This window comes from Rhopalosiphum padi, chromosome 1 (assembly GCF_020882245.1).
Source record: "Rhopalosiphum padi isolate XX-2018 chromosome 1, ASM2088224v1, whole genome shotgun sequence".
Taxonomy (NCBI): Eukaryota; Metazoa; Arthropoda; class Insecta; order Hemiptera; family Aphididae; genus Rhopalosiphum; species Rhopalosiphum padi.
Genome location: NC_083597.1, coordinates 36,601,644 through 36,627,412, shown reverse-complemented (window position 1 = coordinate 36,627,412; position 25,769 = coordinate 36,601,644). Strand labels below are relative to the sequence as shown.

Here is a 25,769-nt window from a genome sequence, read left to right as displayed (position 1 = left end):
TATCATCACGATTTTTAAAATTTCGTCAACTCTAGGTACTATATTATAAGTTCCCTATAGGATTTTTGTATTTTCACAATATTATTTTAGTTTCGTTATTTTGAACATATTTCATTGTAAAACGTTCGGACAAAACGTACTTTCTAATTATTGGCTTTTTATCAATATAATGGTTTTAATTATGGATGAAATAAATCAAAATGGTAAGAAACATAAAAATATATTTTCCACAATAGCTCCCTTAGATAACTTACTTAAATAATAATAATTTTGTACACACAATATTGTTTTAATATTTAATTCATAAGAATATTATTTGTAGAATAAAAATATATTTACATTCACAATTTTATTTTATTAATTCTATAAATATTGCGTAAATATATACATATACATTTAATTACATTATATTAGATTATCTATAGGTATATAAGTACGTATAATTTATAACGATTTTTAAATCGTTTTTCAAATCTTAATAAGTCGGAACTTTGACAAGATAAAAATTTTCAGTCTCCTTTCAATTCAAGATATCAATGTTTAACGTACTACTGTATATTTCATACATATATATATATGATATGAACGCGTATAAGTGAAATGATTCATCTCGACCAATTATCTGACCTAGCTCAACCGGAAAATGTCGAGCTTATAATTACTCGACCACTGAGATTATTATTAAAATATTGCGATTCAATGAGCATTTAATTATGTTAATTCACCCGGTTGTCTGTTGCGGCAGGCCGAGCAAAGAAAAAAATCAGCACAACGTTCGCCGCCCGCCGCGATGTATATATTATACAATTTATATATATAAAGATGCGCGTTCCCGCCCGTAACCTGTGAAATGCAAATTTATCACAGACCGCTGTATAAGTAAAATACATATAATAGTATATATTATACTGGTGTCCAGCTCCGCGATTCCATCTCTATTGAAGTGCACTGTACAGTGTGCAGTATCAGTTAGTATGCTATATAATATACACTATATATATAGATGACGCGTAAATTATACTCATGCAAGAGAATGATAATGATAATAGATGAAGATTTGAAAACATTTTAAAATTATTAACTATATACTGGTCCAAAAGTAGTATTTACAAAATAAACCACATCAAGAAATGTTTGAAAAAAAAAATTCAAAGTGAAAGTCAAAATATATAGTTTTTTTTTTTTAACATTCTGTAGTGTTTCAATAATCTCGTCCCATTTAATCACAAATATGACTAAAATTATAATAACAAATTAAAAACAAAAATATAAAATAAGTTTTTTTTCTTTTTTGAATATGTATATATAGACTAATAATAATTTATTTCATAATAATATTATATACTATGTATAGATACACGACATTTATACTTTATTTCTTCGACGTAGATATGTCAAAATATTGTATAACGTATAAATTGTACGCAGTCAATCGTGCCGACCCGTGGTTTGACGTAATACCAACCGCTATCATTTCAAGAAATTTACTGCTTATACAGACGCGCGCTCTAGCTTTTTATTTGTATCACCTCTATTATATTTTATGCATAGGTACATATAAATTTACGCAAGAATCAATTCATCTCCCACGCGATAAAAAATACGTCGTTATACTAGTATATTAATCAAACAGCTGCATAAATTGGATTTGCAAACGAAATGTATATAATCGCGATTAAAAACTATTATGAAAATATTATATAACTGAAGTAAATCATATTATCTGAATGACTATCATTTTTTTTTTTAAATTACATTTTTTTCTCGCAGCTATAGATATAATTTTTGGCGTAACTTAGATTATTAAAATCGTCTTGGCAATTTCGCAACAACCCGTACATTTAGACTAACTTCGAAACTAATTTATTTTTGTATTGGAATGATTTTATTCACAAATTTAAAAAAAAAATGTTCGATAAACTAGCTTATATATGAATTATAGTATGAATTATAGTGGATATCCATAAAATGTATTTTAATTGCTCACGAGTATTGCTTTCAATCACAGCATATTATTCTAAAATCAAACGTTCAATTTAACAACGGGGAAAACAATTTAAAAATTGTAATTTAATTAGCTAAAAATAGAAAAAAACAGCGCACTGCAAGTTCATTTAAACCATATTATAGTTCGTATAGAAATTAATAAAGAATAAGAATAGTATGAATTATACGAATAGGACGAATAGGTACTTTGAAAGGATGGTAAACGAATCTAAATCACCAAATATTAATAAGAAAATTAGGTTGCCATCGTGATTCCTGTCGGCCAACGAGCCAAAGACGAGCCATCTTTGGCTGTTTAATCACAGGGAGAGAGTAATCGATATTTTAGAATGTAACTGACATACTTTGTCACTTCTTTTACTTTATCACTTTTCTGGCAATGTGTCTATATAACTATAATAATAATATGCGTTTTGGTACAGGGACCAAGAGGCGGCCGTGATGCGGGCCAACAGTTGGCTGTACCATTATTACATGGTGCAGAGCAAACTTCAGTACGGAATGCAGTTCGAAGCGCAGACGTCGCCGCGAGTACCATCCACCGGACCGGCACAGGTGCAGACGGGCGTGCCCCCGCCAACGGCGGCACCCGTGTACGCTTATCACCACCAACAGTCGCCGCACCAGCAGGACGGTGCTTACTCGTCAGCGGATCACCAGCACCACCAACAGCACCACCAACAGCAACACCAACAGCAGCACCAACAGCACCACCAGCAGCAGCAGCAACAACCGGTGCACTTCCACCAGTTACCCGACGGATACTTCCGGTACGCCGCGGCGGCCGCAACGTCGACCGGAACGGCGGCGGTGACCACGGCTGCGGCGACAACGACAACTGCGGTGGCGTCGAAACGGCACCGGTTGGAACCCGAACCCGTTGACTATTCCATACATTCGCCCGAGCAGACGCCGCCGTTGAAGGTCGAGGACGGCGGCCATTCGATGGTGTCCGACCCGTCGCCGTCGCCGCCTTCGATGGGCGGCGGCGATTCCGGCGGCGGGTGCGCCACCGCAGTGGCGGCCGCTCTCTCGTCGTCCCTGCCGTCGGCCACGTCGCTGGGCCGTTCCCGGGCACTGGTCAAGGCGGCCATGGACCCCGGTGACCTGATGATGGAAACGTGGAATCCCAGTCCACCGTGGTCGGACTGCTGTTCCGGGACCGGCGCCCTGCAAAAGGTGCCCGACGTGGACATGCTCGGCAGCAGCGGCGGGGGCAGTTACTGTGGACAGCCGACGCCCCCCACGCCCGGTAGCGGTGGCTCGTACCACACGTCGTCGGGCGCACCGCAGCAACACCACAACCATCACCACCACCCGGGGGGCTGCGACGAGGTGCCCACCGCCGACACGCTACACCAACACCACCACCATCATCACCACCATCACCAACCGTCCACGTTCACGTTCGACTGGCCGGGCGAACAGTACGTGCCCAACGTGCACGAGGTGCTCGTCGAGCCCACGCCACATTATATAGTTCCGTTCCCGCCGTGGCCGCACACCGCCGCGGCCGACCACCACAGGCTGTTCCCGCTCCAACCGCCACCGCCCGGCTCTATGAACCGACCGTCGCTCATCGTACGGGTCGACCAAGACGCCGCCGCCGCCGCCGACGCTTCCGTCCAAGGTAAACGCACTTTTCTGCTACCCGATAATCTATGCACACTGCACTACGGTCCGTATATAAATAAAGAGCATCACGCTGAGTTGTACTGAACATATTATACGCACTGAATATTATGATCTACTTAGTCCACGATTCCACTACCCGAGGGATTACAAATTCAATCGAAGGATCAGTTAATTATGTAGAAATAAAAATGTCATCTAAATATCCCTTAAAAAAAACCTAAATCTATAATAATCTATTTTATTTTATCATCATTGATTGATAATACATCAATACCAATTTTGTAATATTGTTCAAGCCAATATATTTGCGAATTTATTTTATTTTCATGATTTCACATGTTTGAAATGAATAATGATTGACGCAAACCTATTTTCGCAAGAATATTTATTATGTGTAATATATTTATTTTCGCAAGCATATTTCTTGGGTTTTTTTTTTTTTTAATGCGTTAATTTCTCAGGTCTCCTTCAGTGTTTTTTTTTTTTTCATATTATTATTCGCAATTTTTGAAAACAGACTATCAAATTCTTACAAATATAACTCATCAAAGTTTGTACGAATAAGGTCGAACCATCACGTCATAATACAGCACAGCGGGTGGTCTGGTTAAGCGTACACCGAGTCCTTCGTACATAAACAGAGATTTCGGAGTCGATCTCTCCGCGCGAGTCTATAGTGTCTCTTCGCTACAGTATGTTATTAATAGACGCATAACACTACGCCCGATCGCAATTTACGCGTCTGTAATACAGTTATTCACGTTATTAGCTTTATAATATGAGTATAACACGGACGTCGTACGAGACGAGCAAAACTTATCCTCTCCGGACGATGGTAATAATAATCGCGAGCGGCGTGTGAACTCACCGACAAAGACGACCCCCGAATGTACGCGCGCGTGTACTGCAACAGGTGGGCGTGCTCCGGTTTCAATTAAAACGTCGTAGGCAGGCAGGCGGGCGTGATAATATAAATGTGTCTGACGTGCGCGCCGCGTTGTCTGTTTATTGTCCGGCGCAGACGATTTAATTCGTACAGTAATAATAATAATAATAATAATATTATATTAGTAAATAACGACACGAGTGCCTGCAAAATATCGCCGGTCCATAGACGAAAACAAAAAAATTCAGTATGTTTTTAGAACGCAATTCGTCGTCCAAATTAAAATATGATATTTGTCATCGCGTTAAATTTAAAACCTGACTACAAACCCGCAGCACTCTGCGTTACAGCAGTTACACGTCGTACGTATACGTTATCAAGGCGAGCGAGTCAATAATTTTATTTTTAACTAGCTCAGTTAATTAAGAAAATAATAAGTTAGGTTAAAAATTACCAAATATAGGTATTACGAGTATACCTATCATTTATTAGTAACTTAAATTAACGGATAAAAAAAATGAACTAACTCGGTCAAAAGTATTCGTCTTTTGTCGAATAACGAATACACACATGAGCCCCTCTTCAATATACGAATTTTACAAAAGCGCGTATGTGCGCCAAAAGATAATAAAAATTTCAAATGGATCGGTTCGACAGTTTCGGCTGATCATGAATCAGCTAGTTGGGACTTCATTTTTTTATATACACAGATATATTACATGAATTACGAGTGGTCTGCCGTCATCGCGCGCCGTACATAATATAGTTTTGGAAACAGCGAGAGAACGAAACGCATTTAACCACTGCGGTAACTATTTTTTTTTTATATATTCATCACGGCCCATGGCGCCAAGCTATCGGACCACCGCTGTATCATTACTCACCCTCCCCCTCATCATCACGGTCTCATAATATTGGTACGACTATTACGTACACGCGTATATGTATATAGTTGTACAGCGGATGTACCTTATGAGCATACCGACCGCGTCCTCATCGGCGGCAGGGCACGCACTGAAAAACGTTACCTACGTCGTTATATTATTACTATTATTATTATTACTATATTGTTCTTATTTTTTGTAATTCTTTTCGGGGGATTTATAATGTCGGGTTTCCGCGCGGGGACCGGATGCTGTTGGTCGTTGCTTAGTACATGTGTGTGTGTGTGTGTGTGTCCGTGTGTGAACACGGATGTGTAGGTATGTAACGTGGGAAATGTACGTGTTGGTCGCAGTCCGCCAACGGTAGACTGGGCCGACGACGCCGCCGCTGAAGTAACAGCAACGGCGGCGACGGCGACTATACAGTAGACACGACAGTATGCAAATGAACGTGAAATGTAAATACAAATAATATATAGGCACTGGGTGATTCTTTTAAAAGTAAACTGCAGTCTCGAAAAGTATTCACGTTGTTGATTGAGTACTATAAGTAGGTACCTATAATATATTATATTATATATTTTTCACAAAATCCGAAGATTAATTTACGAAACGATGTTTTTGAAAAAATATGTTTTATGAAGTTAATTTAATTTTTGGATGACGAAATAACCGTTACTATGTTTTTCTGAGAATGTTGAAAAAAAATAAAAAGTCGTTTTATAACGACTATACTTATGTAAAAAATATATTTCAAAAACATTACTTAATATATAATTAACATATATTTTCAGAAAACATAGTTCAGTTAACTGTTTAACAAATCACCCAGTAAATGTACAAAATACGCATAATGTTGTCGATGCACGCGTATGTGCGGAAAGAGGCATTATTAAAATTTGACAAACATTTCCCATTTTGTCCTCTCGATGTTAATGACATGTGTTTCAATTATTTTACGGTAGCTGCAGTAATAATATAATTATAATGAGGCATTCTCGTACGTCTGTAGCGACTTAAAAAACCACAGAATTTCATATTATTTTTGAAATCTTGTTTTTATTTTCTACCCGCCGTAATGATATGCGGAGACAGCAAAATGAAAACAACACAGCGTACGTTCGAATATTATGTTTAGATGGCTCGGGAAAGTTAAGTTTTTCACTCGTGCAGTATTCTAAACTGCGCGTGGCTCCTACACGACTATATATACTCGTTGTTATATCTTTCAAACGTCGCAATTTCCGTGACTTTACCTACAACTGCAATATATAATATAATATAATATAAGGTCACTGCAGTTACGTATAATACGTTTACGATATAGAAAGCGCGCAAAATTAATTGCGCTTATTATATATATATATATGCTCTCTGGTGCAGTGCTTTAGTATCGTCGTAATAGTATAATGCCACGAAATCTAATAATATTATTATGCTAATTTCGTTTTTGTGAATTTTTGCAGACGGACGTCGTGAAAGCGACATGTGACGAGTGGACGCGAGGATTACGAGAAATCATCGTTGCAATGTTATTGGCCTCGCGAGAACGCCACCGCGAAGTGCTATTTTTCGTCTCGTCCGAAGCCATAAAAATACGAACGTTTAATTTTTTTCTCTCGTTTATAATATATGACGTTATACCGCACAAACGATACTCTCAAATGCAGCCGACAATTATATACCAGCAATATATTATTATTATCGTATGGTTCGCGTAGTTAGCGTATTGATAGCGGTGGCGGACGCTTTGTACGGATAACTGCATTCTGCGTTCTGTGTATACGTGTCGTATACAGGGTGATTCTTTTAATGTGAATTCTTAGGAAATACATTAAAAACAATATTTAGTACGCAAAAAACGTAAAATAGTATACTTATTATGTTTCAAAGCGTTTAAAAAAAAAAAAAAAATGTTTTTTAATTCCTTATATTTCCCAAGTTATTACATGTTTCTCGCGATAAAAGAATCACTACGTAAACGATAGATCTAACGTACATCGATCTGTCCCGGTAAATATTTTATAGACAATTGTATTATAACATAATATAAGTATTTTAGTGCCTACGAGTGAATGTTTACGAGTCACACGGCTCGCGTTATTGTGAATAAAATGTATAGACTTAGCGTATGTTGTAAAAAATATTGATCGACTGTTCGATCCTAGTATTTTATGTACATATTATATATATATATATTATATTTATCCACCAAGCTGCGCCTGTGATCTCTTTTTTTAGACGATTTTCGTAGGAAAAGCCTTACAGTGTAATGTATAAATCTTATCGTATCATATAAGTCAAATTATATCATTATTATTATTGTTTAGTTAATTATTATTACGAACTACCGTCCATATTATTCTTGTTTTATTATTTTTATTATTAAATGTACCTAATTATATCGAATTTGTTGATTTTTTTTTATATATATTTTTTTATTCGTCAAACATATTTTTATACATTTATACTGTATACATTTTCAATATGCCTATTATGTATTATGTGTATTAATCATCGTGTGCGAAAAAATAAATTGTTTCCATTTTGGCGCATACGCGATAAGTATACGTTTATATTATTACGGCTGGCAAAGTGCAATTTATAATATAGAAGTACGTGCGCGTGATATTTTATGCTTTTATCGATGATATATTATTATTATGTTATATTATGCGTACGACATCATTAGCCAATGTTATTATTCTTGTTATTATAATTATTATTGTTCATTATTACATATTTTTTTTAACATTTTGTACATTTTCGTGTGTAAAACAACAACCAAAAAAACTATTTTAATATAGATCGATTTATTATATAAATAGTGTCAATTATTAAACTGTAAACACCACATGTACAGGTATATATTATAATATTATTACATAGTTTTGAAAATAAATGTCGAAAAACAAATCAGTCAGCAGAAAAAAATTATAAGCCTTTTTCGTTTTTTACTCCTTTTTGCGCGTATTAACAGTACCAGCTTAAACAGGACCTATAACCCGGTCGATGCGCGGTTATTGATTCGAGTCGTCTGACGTCTCATCCGATGGAAGCTGCACACAACAAAAAAGACGGTTATACATATTGTGTAGTACGTATATACATTATTCCTGTAATATTATTATTATATACGTATATAATACCTATCGCCGCGCGCCGGTCGGCGTATTGGTGGTCGACCAATGTACCTATTTATCATTATTATTACGTCCCGAAGAACCCGCGTGCGGTACAAGCCGGACCGGTAATTACAATATTATCGTCATCGCGTTCACGACAGCGGTGACTAATAATAATAATAATAATAATATTATTTCGGTGATTTGTCAAATACCGATGATAATGCACGTTGTATATTACAGTTTTCGTTCGGATTTTCTACGGCTCGGCAGCGGAGTTAATGGCGTTCGTGAGGACGATAAACAAACAATTCGTGGCATTAAATTATGTTTAATACCACGGGTACAATAATAATAATAATAATATGTATAATATCATAAAATAAATATAAGTAAATAAAACGGGACCGCGCGACGTGTGACGTCTCTGACACGATAAAGATTATGAACCCGTTAATGACTCCGGCCCGGCGGAAAAAGCGTATCTACCGTGTTGTCAGTGTACAGCTATTTGATCGTAATAACGAATGCGTATAGTTTTAGTGTTTTACCACACTTTTACTCGTACCTACTACTTAATAATATTATTAAATATAATACCATTAATATATTATGTTTTAAATTCAGATCGGGTACGGCGCTATTACTGTTACCAACGTTATATCGGCACGTGTTCTGAAGTTCGTTGTTTGTGTGACGCGTATAGTCAGGTTTTCGTGGCGCTCGCGCGATATAATATTTTAATGTAATACAATATTATAGCGGCGCACTGCGATCCGGTTGAGATCAGTCGTGTAGCGCCGAATGCTAATTTGTATAATTATCGTTTATGTTCGGGTAATTCAATAGGTAATGCATTGACAGAAATTAGGGGGTTTATCTCCCCCTTCCCAATAGTATTTTAAGTTCTAAACTGTCTAAAAATGCATTTTATGGATGTTGCCCATGTATAAAACAGTGTTATTATTGTGTACTAGAATGTTTTGTCAGGTTTATATTTTTACTGGAAATATTAATTTTCTATGAAATGAACTGCAACTATATAGTTTATTGTATAATTTAAAAAATTAACACCTTTAAATTACTGAAAATGTTGTACTGCATGTTTATTAGTTAGTACACCCACTCCAAATACATACTACCCAACTGAGCAATCCATCAAAGTTTTTGTTAACGAAATTATAAAATAGTCAATGGATGTTTTCATAACATAAATATGTCAACTATAGTCAGTTTAGCTATAAGTTAAGCCAACTATACTATCACAATAAATAGGTCTTTTGAAGTTTTTTTGAAAAAACTTCCCCAAATCGTTCTTAGTTACTTTTACATGTTTCTTATTGGACACGGGTTATAGTTTGAACATAATCAAAGCATATAAATTATCATCGAATATCAACCATCATTTTTAATCATGGTTTACAATACGTCAATATGATGTTATTAAATATTTTATAATATAAGATATGAATGTAGGATAAACTATATTTGTTTTATCAATACTTTTCAAATGTCTCGAAATTGGCTTGATTTTGTTGAAACTCTGGATATCAACTTTTTTTCAATGTCGAATGTTTAGAAATTTGAATTGCGAACTTCGTGATTAATTTTAGACGAGGCCTAATTTAAAAAAAAAAAATCGTTAGAATCAGACGATATGAATAATTATACGTATCTTAATAGATTTAATACTGATATACGGGGGTGCAATTTCAATAAAACAAAAACAGAGGCTGCTGTTCTAGATAGTTTTAAAAACATGGATTACATAATGAGCAACTTTGACCTCCACGCAGACCGACTCCATCACATATTTAATAAGAACTTCGTACAGTTGTACATAATAATTTATCAATAAAGGTAATAAAATAAAAACTAATTTATCATACATTATAATAGATGGTGCTAATAAGCACACCCAAATCCCCTCTCCACATAAATAGTTTTATGGTAATATATAATATTATGAACTATAATTAAGACTGGAATACTGATGTTATTTCTGAAGCTATTTAACGTGATGCTCATTTTGTATCATTTATGTTTCACATATATTTTTCAATCAAAATAATACATTTTATAATTCATTTTTAAATTTAAGGTCATTTTTTAATTTTTTTATTCACAAGATTCTTAAGGCATTAAACACTAAACCATGATTTTTAAATCTTATTTTAATATTTTTTCTTAAAAAAGTAACTTTATAACGTGCTAACAAGATTTTTATATACATATACTCCTCATATTTGTTAATATACCTGCGCAAATAATATTTAATTTAGGTAATATTATTATTATTTATTTTGTTCGTGATCTTTCTGTCACCAAATTAAATATGAATAATTATTTTTAAAATTAAAATCTGAAGAACGTAGAAGATTTTAAATTGTCTAGTCCTACAAAACTTTTTTTTTAAATTAATAAAAAATATTTTTTCTTATTTTTGGGTTTTTCTATAACATAACATTCTCAGTCATATAATTATTATTATAACACATTAAGTACATTTTAAAACTAGGTGGGTTAAAACATAAATCTTATAACCTTATTTCATTATATTTCTATTAGCGCTGTCAACTGACCATATTATAATAATTTGTAATTCGACTTATATAGTTATATGTATAGCCGTATTGGTAAGATCAAAAAGGTGCACGTGATACGCGAACAGTTAAATAATGTTTTTCAACTCTGTTGTTTAGTAATTCAATGAGTAGCATTTAGCGGTTTGGTTATGAGTCATAATATTTAGTGTAACTTAAAAACGAACAAAACGAACACGAAAACATTAAAAACCGGCTGACGATTAGACGTTTTGTAAGTACGAGCGGAATCGATAGGTACTATTGTACGGTTGCAGGTATATTATAATAATAATGTACACATGTGTCAGTGCAAAAACAAAATAAACGCGGATTTGACGATGGCGGCGGCCGCGATAATTATAATGGTCCGCCGAAGAACCGCATTCTCCACGGAATATAATTGTTTGTTCGTTTTAACAGTTTTAAGTCTCTGGACACGTTCCATTTGTGCCGAAAATCATTCGACCAGCAGCGGACCGCGTATACTCGTATATTATACAGCACGCGGTCCTGCCATACATGCATAACACATCTACTGCGCGGCTACGGTTAAGCGACTGCCCGCCCTGTATACAACACCTACATTGTATCGACTAAATAATATTAAACACTGTAGGTAGACTTACACGTCGTTCGAGAGAGTGTTGATGTTATAATATTATAGTATTATGTTTCGACCGTAATATATTATTATATTAATCCTCTTCTTGCTTCCCAACAAACCGCGAACGCGTTTAAACGCGACATTATCTCGCTCGAGCACTTAGTACCAGCTTATGACGCGATTTGATTTACATTTTCGCAAATCTTTTGGTGTGAAATTTTTAGCAAAATGTTATTGAAGTATGTATACCAGTATTACGAGCATAAACTTATTCTGAACTGAATGAAAATAATACGAAACAAGTGTACCTACCGATATATCATAGTACAACTAATAAATTTATAGATTAATAAAAATATAGTAAATAACATAGCTAATTGTAAAGACTAAAAAGTGACCCACTTTCAATATGCTGACTCGAGCGTGAACCCCCGCACTGCTTTCTAATTTCATTTATTATCAATTATTATTTCTCATCATTTTCTACACTATTAATGTTAAAAAATTTATTGATATTTATTTTTTTAATATCTTTATATTTTTAATAATCTTGTAACTATTTCCATCTCTACTTGTACATACTTATTGGCTATGATTCTCAAAATTAAAAAATTGTATTATAATATATCAACAAATTCAAATGACATTGTCAAAGAACTTTAACAATAAAAAAAAATAATAATAAAATAGAATAATTTTAATTTTTGCATGGTTTTTAAATAATCCCTTTAGAAATATTGTTATAGTTTGTAAAAATATTTACGTGGAAGTTGCTGGGTATAGTACGTATCTGTGGTGTTGTACGAAACACATCTCGCTATACGCTACGACGCGACGGGGACGCCGAGAAAAAATTTAATATTAATATATACAATATGTATATTGTATAGCCTATATAGATTATCTACATATTATTGCAGTGTTTGCGCCCTTTTTCCTATTTCAACTCTATGTGATAGATAATCGCTTCCTGCATAAACTTTTTAAATTTTAAACTTTATACTAATTGTAATCTACTATATTATGATTAAATTTTTAAAATATTCACACAACTCGGTTAAACTCGGCTGATTCGGATTTACAAACTATATAGTATCAGCTATTACGAAAACGATAAATTTCTTTTTGGTCGAGCTTATAGAAACAAAAAATAAAGGTGACATAATGTATCACTCCATTGTGTCGAGAAATAACTGTCCAAAATCGTGAAATAAAATATAAGATAACAAAATATCTTTTCGGAAACACCCTAGTGACTAGCGTGTGTATACCTACTGCATACATGTACATCGTTTTGGTTAGTCCGTATTGGCGACGACGTGTATATACATTATACAATATACACCAACAATATATAGGATATGACAACGACAACCACAACGACGACTACGGAAAATGACATCGCCGTCGTGTCCGTGTCGGCGCGCGGCGAATGGCGCACGATTTCTGATGGTGGATTTATGGTCCGCGTGTTTCCGAGTAAACGCCGTACAAAAAAAAAAAAAAACAATAATAAAAAGAGACAAAAACGAAATGCCGTCGGCGTATATAAGGTATATATAATAATAGCGTATAGTCCCTGAGTGGCGTGCACATACGGAAGGAAAACCGTATTACCTATATTATTATTTAAAAAAAAAAAATAAAATAAAAAACGCGGTCGTCGTCGTGGAGGTATAAAATATTGTATGTATTAATATCCAGAATAAGGTATATACCATAGTAACACGCTGTGTAGGTACATTATGCGCAGGTACCTAATACTTATCAATATATATATATAATATAATATGCACGTGTATACGAACTATATGATATACGTACACGGGAGCCGTAGTAACTGCAGCTTCGCGGAGATCGACGCATAATATGATAATATGTTATACTATTATAATAATATATATTATATTACTTGTCGTCGTCGTCGTCGTCGTACACGCCGAGGAAAAGGAAATGTATGTACCTATACCGTCATGTACATGTATATACGTAAAAGTATTTCCTTCCATTTTGTTTTTCGCGTCATCACGACCTGATCCGGAGCGCAGCCTTTCTAGCGATATATTATTATTATTATTATTATTATGCGACAGCGCGACCCGTCAGAGGTTCCAAGCCGGGCTACTGGGCTCGCGACTCGCGGTGGAGATCATATTATGCATATGATATAAGTGTGTGTGTGTGTGCACTGTGCAGTAGGGCCAAGTCTTCGCGTCATCGTGACCAGACGACATCACGGTTGCCGAGCACTGCTGCACAATAATATTGTAATAACGTACATTTACGTACACGATTGCTGCTGCTGTTGACGGAAATATACGTAAACAGTACTGCTCACCGTATCTGTATAATAATATGGTATTATATTATATACAAACGCTATATAAATATATCATAACGCGACATTAGCATTTTATTATTAGTGTTGTTTGATTTTATGTCGTCAAAATCGAAAAATCCAATATATCAATACGCAGGTTTCTGGTTTCAGGATACAAGTCGATATACATAGAGAGAGCGTCGTCGTTTATAATATAATATGCGAATATAGTACAATGTATGGTCAGTCTATAAGAATATTTATGTCGTGATCATTCTAAGCAAGTAAAACTATAAATGTTGGCGGATATGGAACTTTTATTTCAATCTGTACTTACTGCATTATGACGAATAGCCACCGATTAGAGTTACACACTGACACTTGTTGTTCGTTAATTTTTTTAATTTAATTCATAATAGATAAAAAAAAATATCTATACATGTGCTTCAGGCGACTAGGGGGGCAGGGGCCTATCAATTTGAAGTCATTATAGGAAAATTTTTTTTTAAATATTTAGTCATATATTCTATTTTATTATTTTAAACGATCTAATTTTTAAAGTTCTTACTTTTTTGAACGACAGCATAGGTTTTCATTTCATTTACCAGAGAAGAACAATTTTCAAAGAAATTTAATACATAAAAATCAAATTTTAAACGAGCAGTTAATATATGTAAAGCAATAATAATATAATAACAATAATGTAAATGATTAAAGTTTAAACGAGTGAAGTACTTCTTTTGGATTTTACATTTTGAAGTATACCCATGTGACATTCCACTTCACTCACCAAAACTTTGAATATCTATTTTAAACTTACAAAATTATAATTATAATATTTTTGTTCTTAAGTATATACTTGTTGGAAATCCAATTTTTGTACATTGAAATTTTCAGAAAAATATTCTGCTTTGAATTATGAAATTAAACATGTTTGAGGTCGTCCATAAAAATTAAAAATATAAAATTTAGTAAAAATATAATTTTTTAATATAACCACTAGAAATGTCTATAAAATATGTTAACTATATACGAACACCTAAAGTACATTGCTTTATCACGAAAAGCTGTGTGTTTCGAATGATTATTAAAAAATATGTAAAATAAAATAAGTATGCCTGATTTTATAATTGGGTATGAGTTTATGACGATATTAAAAATTTAGCGTTGCGATGCAGTAAAAAAACAATCGATTGTTTTTCCTACAAGTATATAATATATAGTTGAAATTATGTATTTATAATATCCGTGTGTCACATGTTGTCATGCATCACCGTAGTCGTTGTCAGAAACTTAAATAATAATAATTATTACTTCTAAACGACCACTCGTCGGCCATTGTGTGTTATTATATATAAACGTATGTAATAATTATACTCACATTTAGCGTTATATTTTCAATAAAATTATGTATATTGTATATATTATATATATTGCGTTAATCGTGTACACATAAGTACGACATAATTCAGTTTCGTTCTACTATCGTCAAGTCCAAATCGCTTGTTACTCATGTAATACACTTATATTGTACAGACACACATACACATTAAACGTATAACAATAATAATAATATGTAATATATTGTTATAATATACGCCTTTCACGGCATTGAAGTTTGCGAGACGTCGACAGCTTTGTTATGTAATATCGAATGTGCGTAATATAATGAGATTCGTTAACTTAACCGTTGCACATGCGGCGCCGACCTAAAAGGATAAATTTAATAATAATAATACGATATCATGTCATACGGCGAAAAAGTTTAACGGGTACCTTACTATACTATTATTCGATAAAACGTTTGACGATATTTAATAACAATTTTATTTCAAAACCATCGATTTGCGATAGTTTGAATTTAAGTCAGGTCAATGCAAAAAATAATTAATAATAAAAATTATTTAATAGTTATATTATAATATAAATAAAATTAAAAACATATAATTAGTGAATAAACATAATTTAGTGACTTATTATTGGTCCATTAAATTAATCAATTTTTATGCAACCTGACATTAATATTCTTCTACGGTTTTTTGCATGTCTAGTACATATTTATATACTATCAATGAATAATGTAATTATAATTACATAATAACGAGTTAAGACCATAATTCCCATTATCGCACATAATTGTATGTACATGATATCAAGAGTCAAAAGCTTCAACTAACTTGTTTTCACACCGAAAATAATAACGACAATATAATATATGCACATATAAGTTGGTACACTAAATCTTGTTTTCAATCTAAATTGTTTCAAAATATAATAGTATTACTGCTGCCACATTTTCAACAACGAATATAAATTTTAATTTAATACATTGTTATAGAATAATAGAATTATCGCGTTTGAATTGTTTTTTTCTTTTATACATATACAAGTTAATCGGTAAATTCAACAATCAAGTTTTTTGTAAATAATTAATTTTTACTTTTTACACAACACGGAATCAAACATAACTTGATAGGTTATATTGTATACAAAACTAAATATGTATATAAAAATTATTTACATATATACGGTATAACTCTTTTAATTATAGTGACTCGAAATATTGAACAGGTTATCATTAATACAGGCCCTGTATTACAGGGTTATACCTAGCACAGTATTAGTCACAGATTTTTTGTATCAGTGACACGCTGTTAGTATTTATTCAATCTTACTTGTCGACTTCTCACATAGTCTTTTGAGTTCACCACATCACTGTACCACCTTCATTATCTGTAACAACAACAGTATAACCTTTATGATAAGTCGTTTCCCTAATGCCGAAAGGAACCTTTATGAGTTACGGCGATTGGGTTACAAATGTTGTGCTGCTACAGCAGCTACTAACTTTATCTCGACCACCTTGGCTTGCCACAGCCGTCACGGTTACTTCCATTTATCTCGTCTAGAATTATGACGGAATTAATAATGTTTTTTAAATACATTTTCCAGATACAATGGTATTTGTGATGTTTTTTTCAGTCTTCCAATTTACAGTTCGAATTTCCAAGTTCGATGATTTGTATATAATAGACTCTGGTCGTGAAGCTTCACCTAGTGTGTTCAAAAACTCGAGTTCAACCGGCGTCAAGAGCATATTATACACTGTACCCATTATTTATCAACTTTAAAGTAAAAAAAAAAAATTAATTATATACATGAAATTGAATAATGTATATTATATTGTTATATTATTAAATAAACAATAGGAATGAGTATATTTGGTGTATTCTTTGTGTATAACAACTAACAATAACGTTTATTTCGTGAATTATAATAGTTATTGAGGTATTGTATCGAATAATAAAAACATACCGACTCCACGCCATATTCCTATACATGATTATGTACGAATACTGTGCACGGTAATCGGTAAAACTCTTTGGAAATTCACCTGCAAAGAATTTCTACGTATAATGCCGTGTGCGTAAACTCTACTGAGAAAATTATTTTACGACCATCACGAGTGGTATATTTTCCGTCGATCAGTATTAGGAAAACGGTCATTGCTACAGATCATTTTCTCCCTGATGCCCACGATCCGAGCACGATTTTCGATTAAACCGCTACATGTCACAATATTTGCAAGTGCATATTATATAATATTATTTTAGTGGTGTGGCAGTGAGCAGTGCGTTGAGCCGTTGACATTCCAGTCCGTAGAATCAAGAGTAAATGTACGAGACTGTGCAATTTAGCCGCACGTCAAAGGAAGATAAAAGTTTAAGACGCAAATCAGTTATCCATAAATATTGATTATTTTTTATGAAAACTTTAACGAAAATTTCTCGAACGCATCTCTACGACGGTTATACATGATTTATTGTTTTAACATAATTTAATTTGATATGCATTTAATATACAACATATTCATATTGATCGCAGTAGCGTAATTAGGAGGTCAGGTCGCACTTACGACCCTAAATATAATCCAGGGGTTGCACAAGTATAAGATTGCAACCCCTAAAATGTCCGTATTTATGGTTGTTAGAAAAAAATTAGAATATTTTAGCTATATTATTTAATTATTAATTAATCATGAAAAAAAACTGTTAAACAATGATAAAAATGAATATTTTTTTAATATTTCAACAATGAAAATATGACTGATTACAATTCACAGCAATAAATTATTAAATTAAATAAAAATCATTTTTTGATTAGAACTTTTATGTCATCATACTGTTATCGTTTATCATTTACCAGTATTTAATATAATAATAGTAACAATAATAATATACATCCTAAGTAATTTTTGCAACCCCTGATGTTTTGCCCAAATTACGCCACTGATTGATCGTATAATAATAATAAACAATATAAAGCGTAGGTATAATATAAAAGATCTGTAGTGGAATTACATACTACACCTATACTTATTGTAACCGATTACTGAATAATTGCGTTGGTTGCCGGCCCGGTGCAATGAAGCAAAAGGCGTGAAATACGAAGCGTTTGGCGCCAAAATGTCCGTCTTGTTGTGGTTATTATAAAAAGCCAAAACATATATTTATATACATCCCATCTATACGTCCCGATAATACGTGCCTGAGTATCAAACTCGTACCGTATAGAAAATAATAGTCACTAAGAAGTTAGACAAAAATATGTTCGTATTAGTGTATAACATGTTTTCAATATTTTATCTTCATTCTCAATACAAACCCTCCCATCAGGTATACCGTATACGGCAGTTTATATATATATATATAAATATTATATAGAAGTTTGGATACCGTAAAATATACGTATTCGACGGTTATCTAAATATTATATACGTTTTCACGCTATAATAAACTGTCTATAATACTATGCACACAGAAAATAGTTAAAATGTTATAATGAAACTTGTATATTATATAAACGTCGATTATTATTACTAGTCGGTTATTGGTAAACGCGTTATATGAAAATATGTGGTGTATGATTAATGAATTTTGAATTTTGTAATAATTACGGGTTTAACGGTAGGTGAGAATATATTACAGACGATCACTATCGAATGGTTTATTTTTAATTTGATATTCGTAAACGATATAAAAGCGTATTTTATATTATATACGAACCACGAGCAGTATTAAATCGTACCTATATCACATTATATTATTACTATACCTCCACACGTTGACTCAAATGTCTCACGTGTCTCGGTACACTATTTATAGGTATGTATTTATCCGTGAAATAATAATAATGTATTAATGTGTAATGTTTAAATAATATTACTGAAGTCGACAATAAAACACTATAAATTAATAAATACGTCCTTGAGAAATTACCTTTGAAGGGAAAAACAAGCATGCGAAATACATTTGTTTTCGTTTTCTACGCGCGCGCGCCCTCGCACACACACAATACCGCGTATACACTAATACCTATATATTGGCACCCGGTCGCCACTGTCGTTTCTTATTCTTACTGCAGTAATCTTACACAAACACGCACACACACACACATATTATAATACACATGTATGTATATTTTATTATGTTGTATATATATATATATATAGGTGAGCGCTGTACAGCACACATATACCTTCAACAGCCGATATAGAGTTTGTTTTGTTCTCATTTCAAATCTGATATTCTAATTTCCATCTCCCACACGACTCTCTCGCGCCGGTTGTACACGGCAGCACCAGCAGGTGACACTGACCTCTTAAGCACACACACACACACACACACACACACACACTGATACTTATATATGTATATTATGTGAACGCTCGTTCCTTATAGCCACTCGCTGTTGGTGGCCGATTCCGCGCGCCACTGTGGCTTCCCCGGTCGTAGTCGAGTGTATAGAAACTAGATTACTGACCTCAGATATCTGCAGACTTGCTGCTGTGAGTATAGGGTTTAAGAAAAAAAAAACGTGTATAAATAAAATAAATAATGGCTACCACACGTCGTCGTTGTGAAATGCTATACGGAGATATAAACATACGTACCGCGAGTGGCGGTATCCTATACGGCCGCGGTTCGTTCGAATTTTACGTTAAAAAACTGGCAGCGACGGTTACGTTCAAATAGAAGATAATATTCAAAGGCATATTTTGTATAGGCCATGCGCCTCGGATTGGCGAGAGTTTTCTCGTAAATCGCAAGAATTCACATCATATACCAACTTCAAAATTACATAATGTATTATACCGTGTTATACCAGTATTAGCGTTTCGTCTCTTTAAATCTCTTTATCTCTTTTCATTAATTCTCTTTATATAATATAACGACGACGATCATTATGATAATAATAATAGTAATATAATTTTAATTATTACGCGTATACGGTTTTTATCGAAACTTGTGAAACAGTGGGCGGGACTGACGTCTGAAGGACGGAGGGGTGGAGTTGCGTGTTTATGTACTGTGCGGCGATTGCGCTACACCTCGTAAGACACACATTGTTTACTAGATATACAACTACTTGTCATCGTTATACTACGACGACGACGTTTGTACATTTTCGATGCACCGTCGCATAGTATCGTTAAGTCCTCCGCGGTAAAACGGTGAAAGCGCGAAATTATTTCTGCGATCCGTATACATACGTATTTTGCCATTTCCAAAAAAAAAAAAAGAAAAACACTGCCACGGGCTAATATCCCGAAGAGCGATATAAAAATGCAATACTTAACTGCGCTATTATAATAATATATTATTCACTTGCCGACTTTAGCAACTTTCGTCAACGGAAAAGCGCGCGACAGAAAAACAATCGGTTCAACCCGAACATGGTCTGGACACTGAATATTATGATATTGTGATTATATTATTATTATTATTATTATTATATAGTGAATCCCGTATGTACGAAGCGCACGGGGCTTATAAACATACCTCACATGTCGTCGTTTCGTTGAACTCCATGACCCTGAATTTGAAGCGCACACATACGTACATACCCAGGATCTTTATCTTTTTTTCTCCTCCACCACCACTCATCATCTACTTTTTTTATCTGGTATTTTCTATATACGACGACGGGTATTAATATTGACCCACGGTGTCCTTTACACGCGGCATACCGCACGCCGCCGTCGTATATGCCTTGTACCTATATTATGTACGCAAGCGTTTTATTATTATTATTATTATTGTTGTTGTTGTTGTTTATGACAGCGGTCCGCCTATTATTATTATTATTATTATCAATATCGTATTGTACACGCGCCCAACAATAAATTATTATTATATTTCACGGGAACGCGAGAAACGCGCAAATCGGCCGATTATAACCGTCACTCGTCATTGCACTCTACGTACGCGCGAAAAACCATCCGCGGGTAAATTATAATATAATATACTCTAGTAGGTATACTAGTCGTACTATTTATAGGTGCCTCTCATGACAGTCAATAGGTACGCCATAATTACCCCGTACACCTTTATACGAACCAACGAAACGAAAAAATGGGTTCATTAAAACCGAAGCGCGCGTGGTATGCGCGGTATACCTAGGAACATATTATATATATATATTTAATACGTATATTATATCGGAATTGCTGCAAAAACGGGAATAAAATAACGTAAACGAAACAAAGGGAAACGTTCACTTCATTGTTCTTGTATTCTTAACCCTGCAAAGATCTCGGTGTACAGATGACCTATTCCGTGTATTATGAGACCTCCGTGCCGGAGAATATAAGCGCACATAATATAAGTTTTATCTAGTCTGGTGCACCGGCACCGGGCACACCAGCACCAGTGCGCAGCGCAGTGTTATTGGCTAATGCGCTTCTTCTTATGCAAGGATGGGCGTGTGTGTGTGTGTGTGTGTGTGTGTGTGTGTGTGTGTGTGTGTATATGTATATAAACGTTGACCCATAAATAACCAGCAGACCTCTATTGTCAACGCTACCGTTTTTTCTAAAGGGGGAGAGGGAGAGACTGAGTGAGAAGGAGAGAGAGAGACAGAAAAGAAATAAGGTCTTATGAACACACATACATAAGCGTTTATATGCCTACATATATATTGTTTATTATATATATATATATATATATATAGCGCCAGTACAATAGAACAGTCGCGCGCACATGCATATTATATACGTGTATCGATGTATAATAATTGTACGTAAAAAATAATAATACAGACAATAATATTATATAATATTTAACAATAAGCTGGAGACTTCTCTACCCCGGCAAAGTCCTATGTTATCGTCAGAGTTTTCAATTTTCGCACGCGTTCTCGATCTCCACTACCTCCTGCTGCAGTCGAGTTTCCATGAGATACGTAGCAGTGGTTAGGTAACCCGTATGACCCCGAGGGGATGAGGACGGGACGCAAGCCACAAATTTCTTATCGTTAGGTTCTTCGGTTGTATTCTGTGAAAAAAAAAAATATCGCGTTTTAACAATAATGTGATATTTTAAGCTAAACACAAACTTAAACAAAAAATATTTAACTCGCGAGAACTATGACAAATTACAGCATGTCTATTTAATATCGATCGGACAAAAATATACCTGACGTACCTTATCGACGTCGAGCCAATATTAATATTTTAGCCATAACCCCCATACTCTTATTGCTTACTAACCCGAAGAAATTTTTTTGGAACACTTTATTATGTAAATAGTACCTATCGCTTAAAACGCCGAGAAAACATGATAATTTAGTGGGCCCTTTATAGACACTTAAAACAGAACTTGTATTTGTCAGATTTTATTTATTTCAACAGTTAGAAAACGCATATTTTTCGTGAGAATCTTAAAGTTATATATAATTATACTATGTATATTCGAAAAAGTATATTATATACAATATAAATGATAACTAAAAACACAAATATTGTGCTAAGTACCACAAAAACAATAGTATGGCTGGTTTTTTTTGAAGCGCAGCGTTTAGAGTTACCATATATTATATTATACTGATTATTGGCTTTTCGTCATAAACGTATATAAAACAAGGCACTGCAACTGAACGCGCGTAATTGTAATTTATTTGAGTTCATCAAGGACGCAACACTAGGTATATACTATATTATCATAAACTCGACTCCGTAAAAAATTCAAGAGCGCACTTTATAAACACGTATTATATCTGACAAAAATCTATATGGCATGTACGTATATTATGAGTGCACGTGTCCTTGAGATATACGAAATAGCGAGGAAAGTCAAAATAAGTAGCTAAAAAAGGTATGCAATTTTCAATAGAATTGGATGGAAAAACCTTGAAACAAATAGCATATAGTACTATAGTGAATAATATATTATATTCAGAATAATCTCATCGCATCACGTTTAAGAATATTACCATATCGTAATTATACTCATTTATTGCTAAACTATTATAAGCGGGCGCTTATACGCTTGTACATGCTTAGACGTACAACGTTTTTATATAATATACATTATACATCTCTATTATTAAAGTATATATACCTATTCCTCCTATTCACATAACACCCAAAATTAAAATTAATTCCTAACAGTGCAATTGCAGTTTAACGCGATTATTATTATTATTATTATTCATAATAATTATTATATTAATTTATTATATTATATACCTATTATCCTGCGAGACACCATTAAATTACATTATATGCCTACCTATTTGAAGAATTTTCATACATAACTATATAGGTACTTATACATACTTACACACATTTGACATTAGAATTAACTATAAAGTAATGAAAAAACTAAAAAATGCAAAAATATAAATATTTTTTACTTGCATTTCACGAGACATAGTCGCTTTTACGATCCATTTTTTATTTCAAGTTTTAATAACAACCAAACCTTCAAAGCATATAATACATTAATACGTATAGATTAGGTTATTGTACAGTGAATATAAATACAAAATTAGAATAATTGTCGTTGCCGGAAAATTGGAAACAACGAAATAGCTTTAGGTTGTCATACTTAAAGTATCTTATACATACACAAGTCTAACGCGGAGCGGATATAAAAACAGTAATTGTATACATAATAATGTACGTATAAAACAATAGTTCACTGACATTTGTAAACAATAGAAATCAGTCAAAAAATTTAATAGATTTTCGTTTCTTTTAAGATTATAAATTACAATGTTTAAATGACGATAGTTCGACGTAATGATCTATACGTAAACATTATATACATATAAACCCGTTGTAACTTGAGTCATTTTTATAACGAAAGAATGATTGAAATACGAAATAAACGTCATTGTATTACTGTACGCGCGTTCATTCAGTTACTGCGCGCCTGCACCACTAATTATTCTTTCTTTTGTCCTCGTGATTAAATCATTATAACAAATATTTTATATGAAAAGAGAGATTATTTGGACAGTTTGCGTACAATACACGTTTACAGTTTACCAAAAACAATGTAAGGATATTAACGACTACTTAGCATTTTGTAGTACCGTTCAACATATTATATTGATATTGTATAATGTCATCCGCTCAGACAGCCGTCAATTGATGGCGGTTTTTAATGTACAATAACGGTAAATGCATATATTTGGTGATTACCAAAGTTTTGTGACGAACTCATTGCTTATATAGCTATATATTATAATGTTATCGAATGAATACTTTGTATCGTGGTAAAGTGGTACTGATGACGCATTAAAAACTATATTACTCGATCGGATTTAGAAAATAATTCCAATACACACGCTGAGTGCATGGTCAATTATTCTCTGGCGATGACCTATTGAATTTCTGTTTTTGGTAATACATTAATCTTTTTATAAAAAAAAACACTGATTTTTCTACGTTTATAGTAATATTGCCGAGTATAAAGTTTTTTTGAAAGCATAAACTATTCCGATTAAAATATATATTTAGAAACGTATTATGTGTATACAGTCTGAAAACGCTAATTTATAACACTCACTATCTTTACGTAGAGCACTGAAATTTGAATTCTGTTTTTTAGTTGGTTGTTATAACATATAAATACACATTTTTATGGCATATAAATTGTTTTAACATAATTAAGCAAGCGCATGTGCGCAGTACAATTTTTTTTTATTAAATGGTAATTATTTATTTTAACTATTTATTATTTTTTGCCTTATCTTTTCAAATGGATTTTGGTAGTTTAACCAACTTTCCAAGTCCAAAATTTACCGAGTTACAGAAATTCAACCAAAAAACCTCATATGCGCGCGATTTTTAGTTTTGCCTGTAAATTTAAAAATAATTATTCTAGGATTGTTTAGGCTTGACATATAAACCTTTATTTACCAAGGTGATATTTCAAACGTTATTATAATTTTAACTATACTGTATATAATTTTCACTTTAATTTGTGTATGAATTATATAATACTATTATAGCAGAAAAACATAAATAAGTATATGTTGTTTATTTCGTTGCATTTAATGGATCTATTGGAATTTATTAATTAAATAAATACCTTATCTTAAAGTAAATCTTTAATTGCATGTATGAAATTTGATACAAAATTATAAATGATAATCGGTTTAAACAAAAATCCATTAATTTAAAAAAAAAAGTTTTCTTTGCTATAAATTATAATTTATACACAAATTAAAATAAAAGTAATAATAACGTTTAAATATCATCTTATAGTAAATAAGGGTGAACACTTCACTCTATAGAGACTAGAATAATCCTAGAATAATTATTTTCAGTTATACAGTTAAAAATCTAAAAATTGCACGCATTTTGGGTTTCTTTTTGGTTGAATTGCTCAATTGCTGTAACTCGGTAAATGTTGAACTTAGAAAGTTGGTTA

General features: G+C 33.2%; 2 protein-coding genes across 2 annotated transcripts in view; one reads left to right on the top strand and one right to left on the bottom strand.

The window, feature by feature from the left end:
- The window catches only part of LOC132917308 (neuronal PAS domain-containing protein 4B), a 115,872-nt gene extending 107,635 nt beyond the window's left edge, over positions 1-8,237 (top strand). Inside the window, exons 9-10 of the mRNA XM_060978001.1 lie at positions 2,430-3,637; positions 6,879-8,237. Coding sequence (XP_060833984.1) covers positions 2,430-3,637; positions 6,879-6,904 — 1,234 coding nt within the window. The 3' untranslated portion in view covers positions 6,905-8,237. The remainder of the gene's footprint in view (positions 1-2,429; positions 3,638-6,878) is intronic.
- A 13,739-nt stretch (positions 8,238-21,976) lies between these two features.
- The window catches only part of LOC132917747 (tRNA (adenine(58)-N(1))-methyltransferase catalytic subunit TRMT61A), a 36,707-nt gene continuing 32,914 nt past the window's right edge, over positions 21,977-25,769 (bottom strand). The window contains exon 6 of the mRNA XM_060978627.1: positions 21,977-22,382. Coding sequence (XP_060834610.1) covers positions 22,227-22,382 — 156 coding nt within the window. The 3' untranslated portion in view covers positions 21,977-22,226. The remainder of the gene's footprint in view (positions 22,383-25,769) is intronic.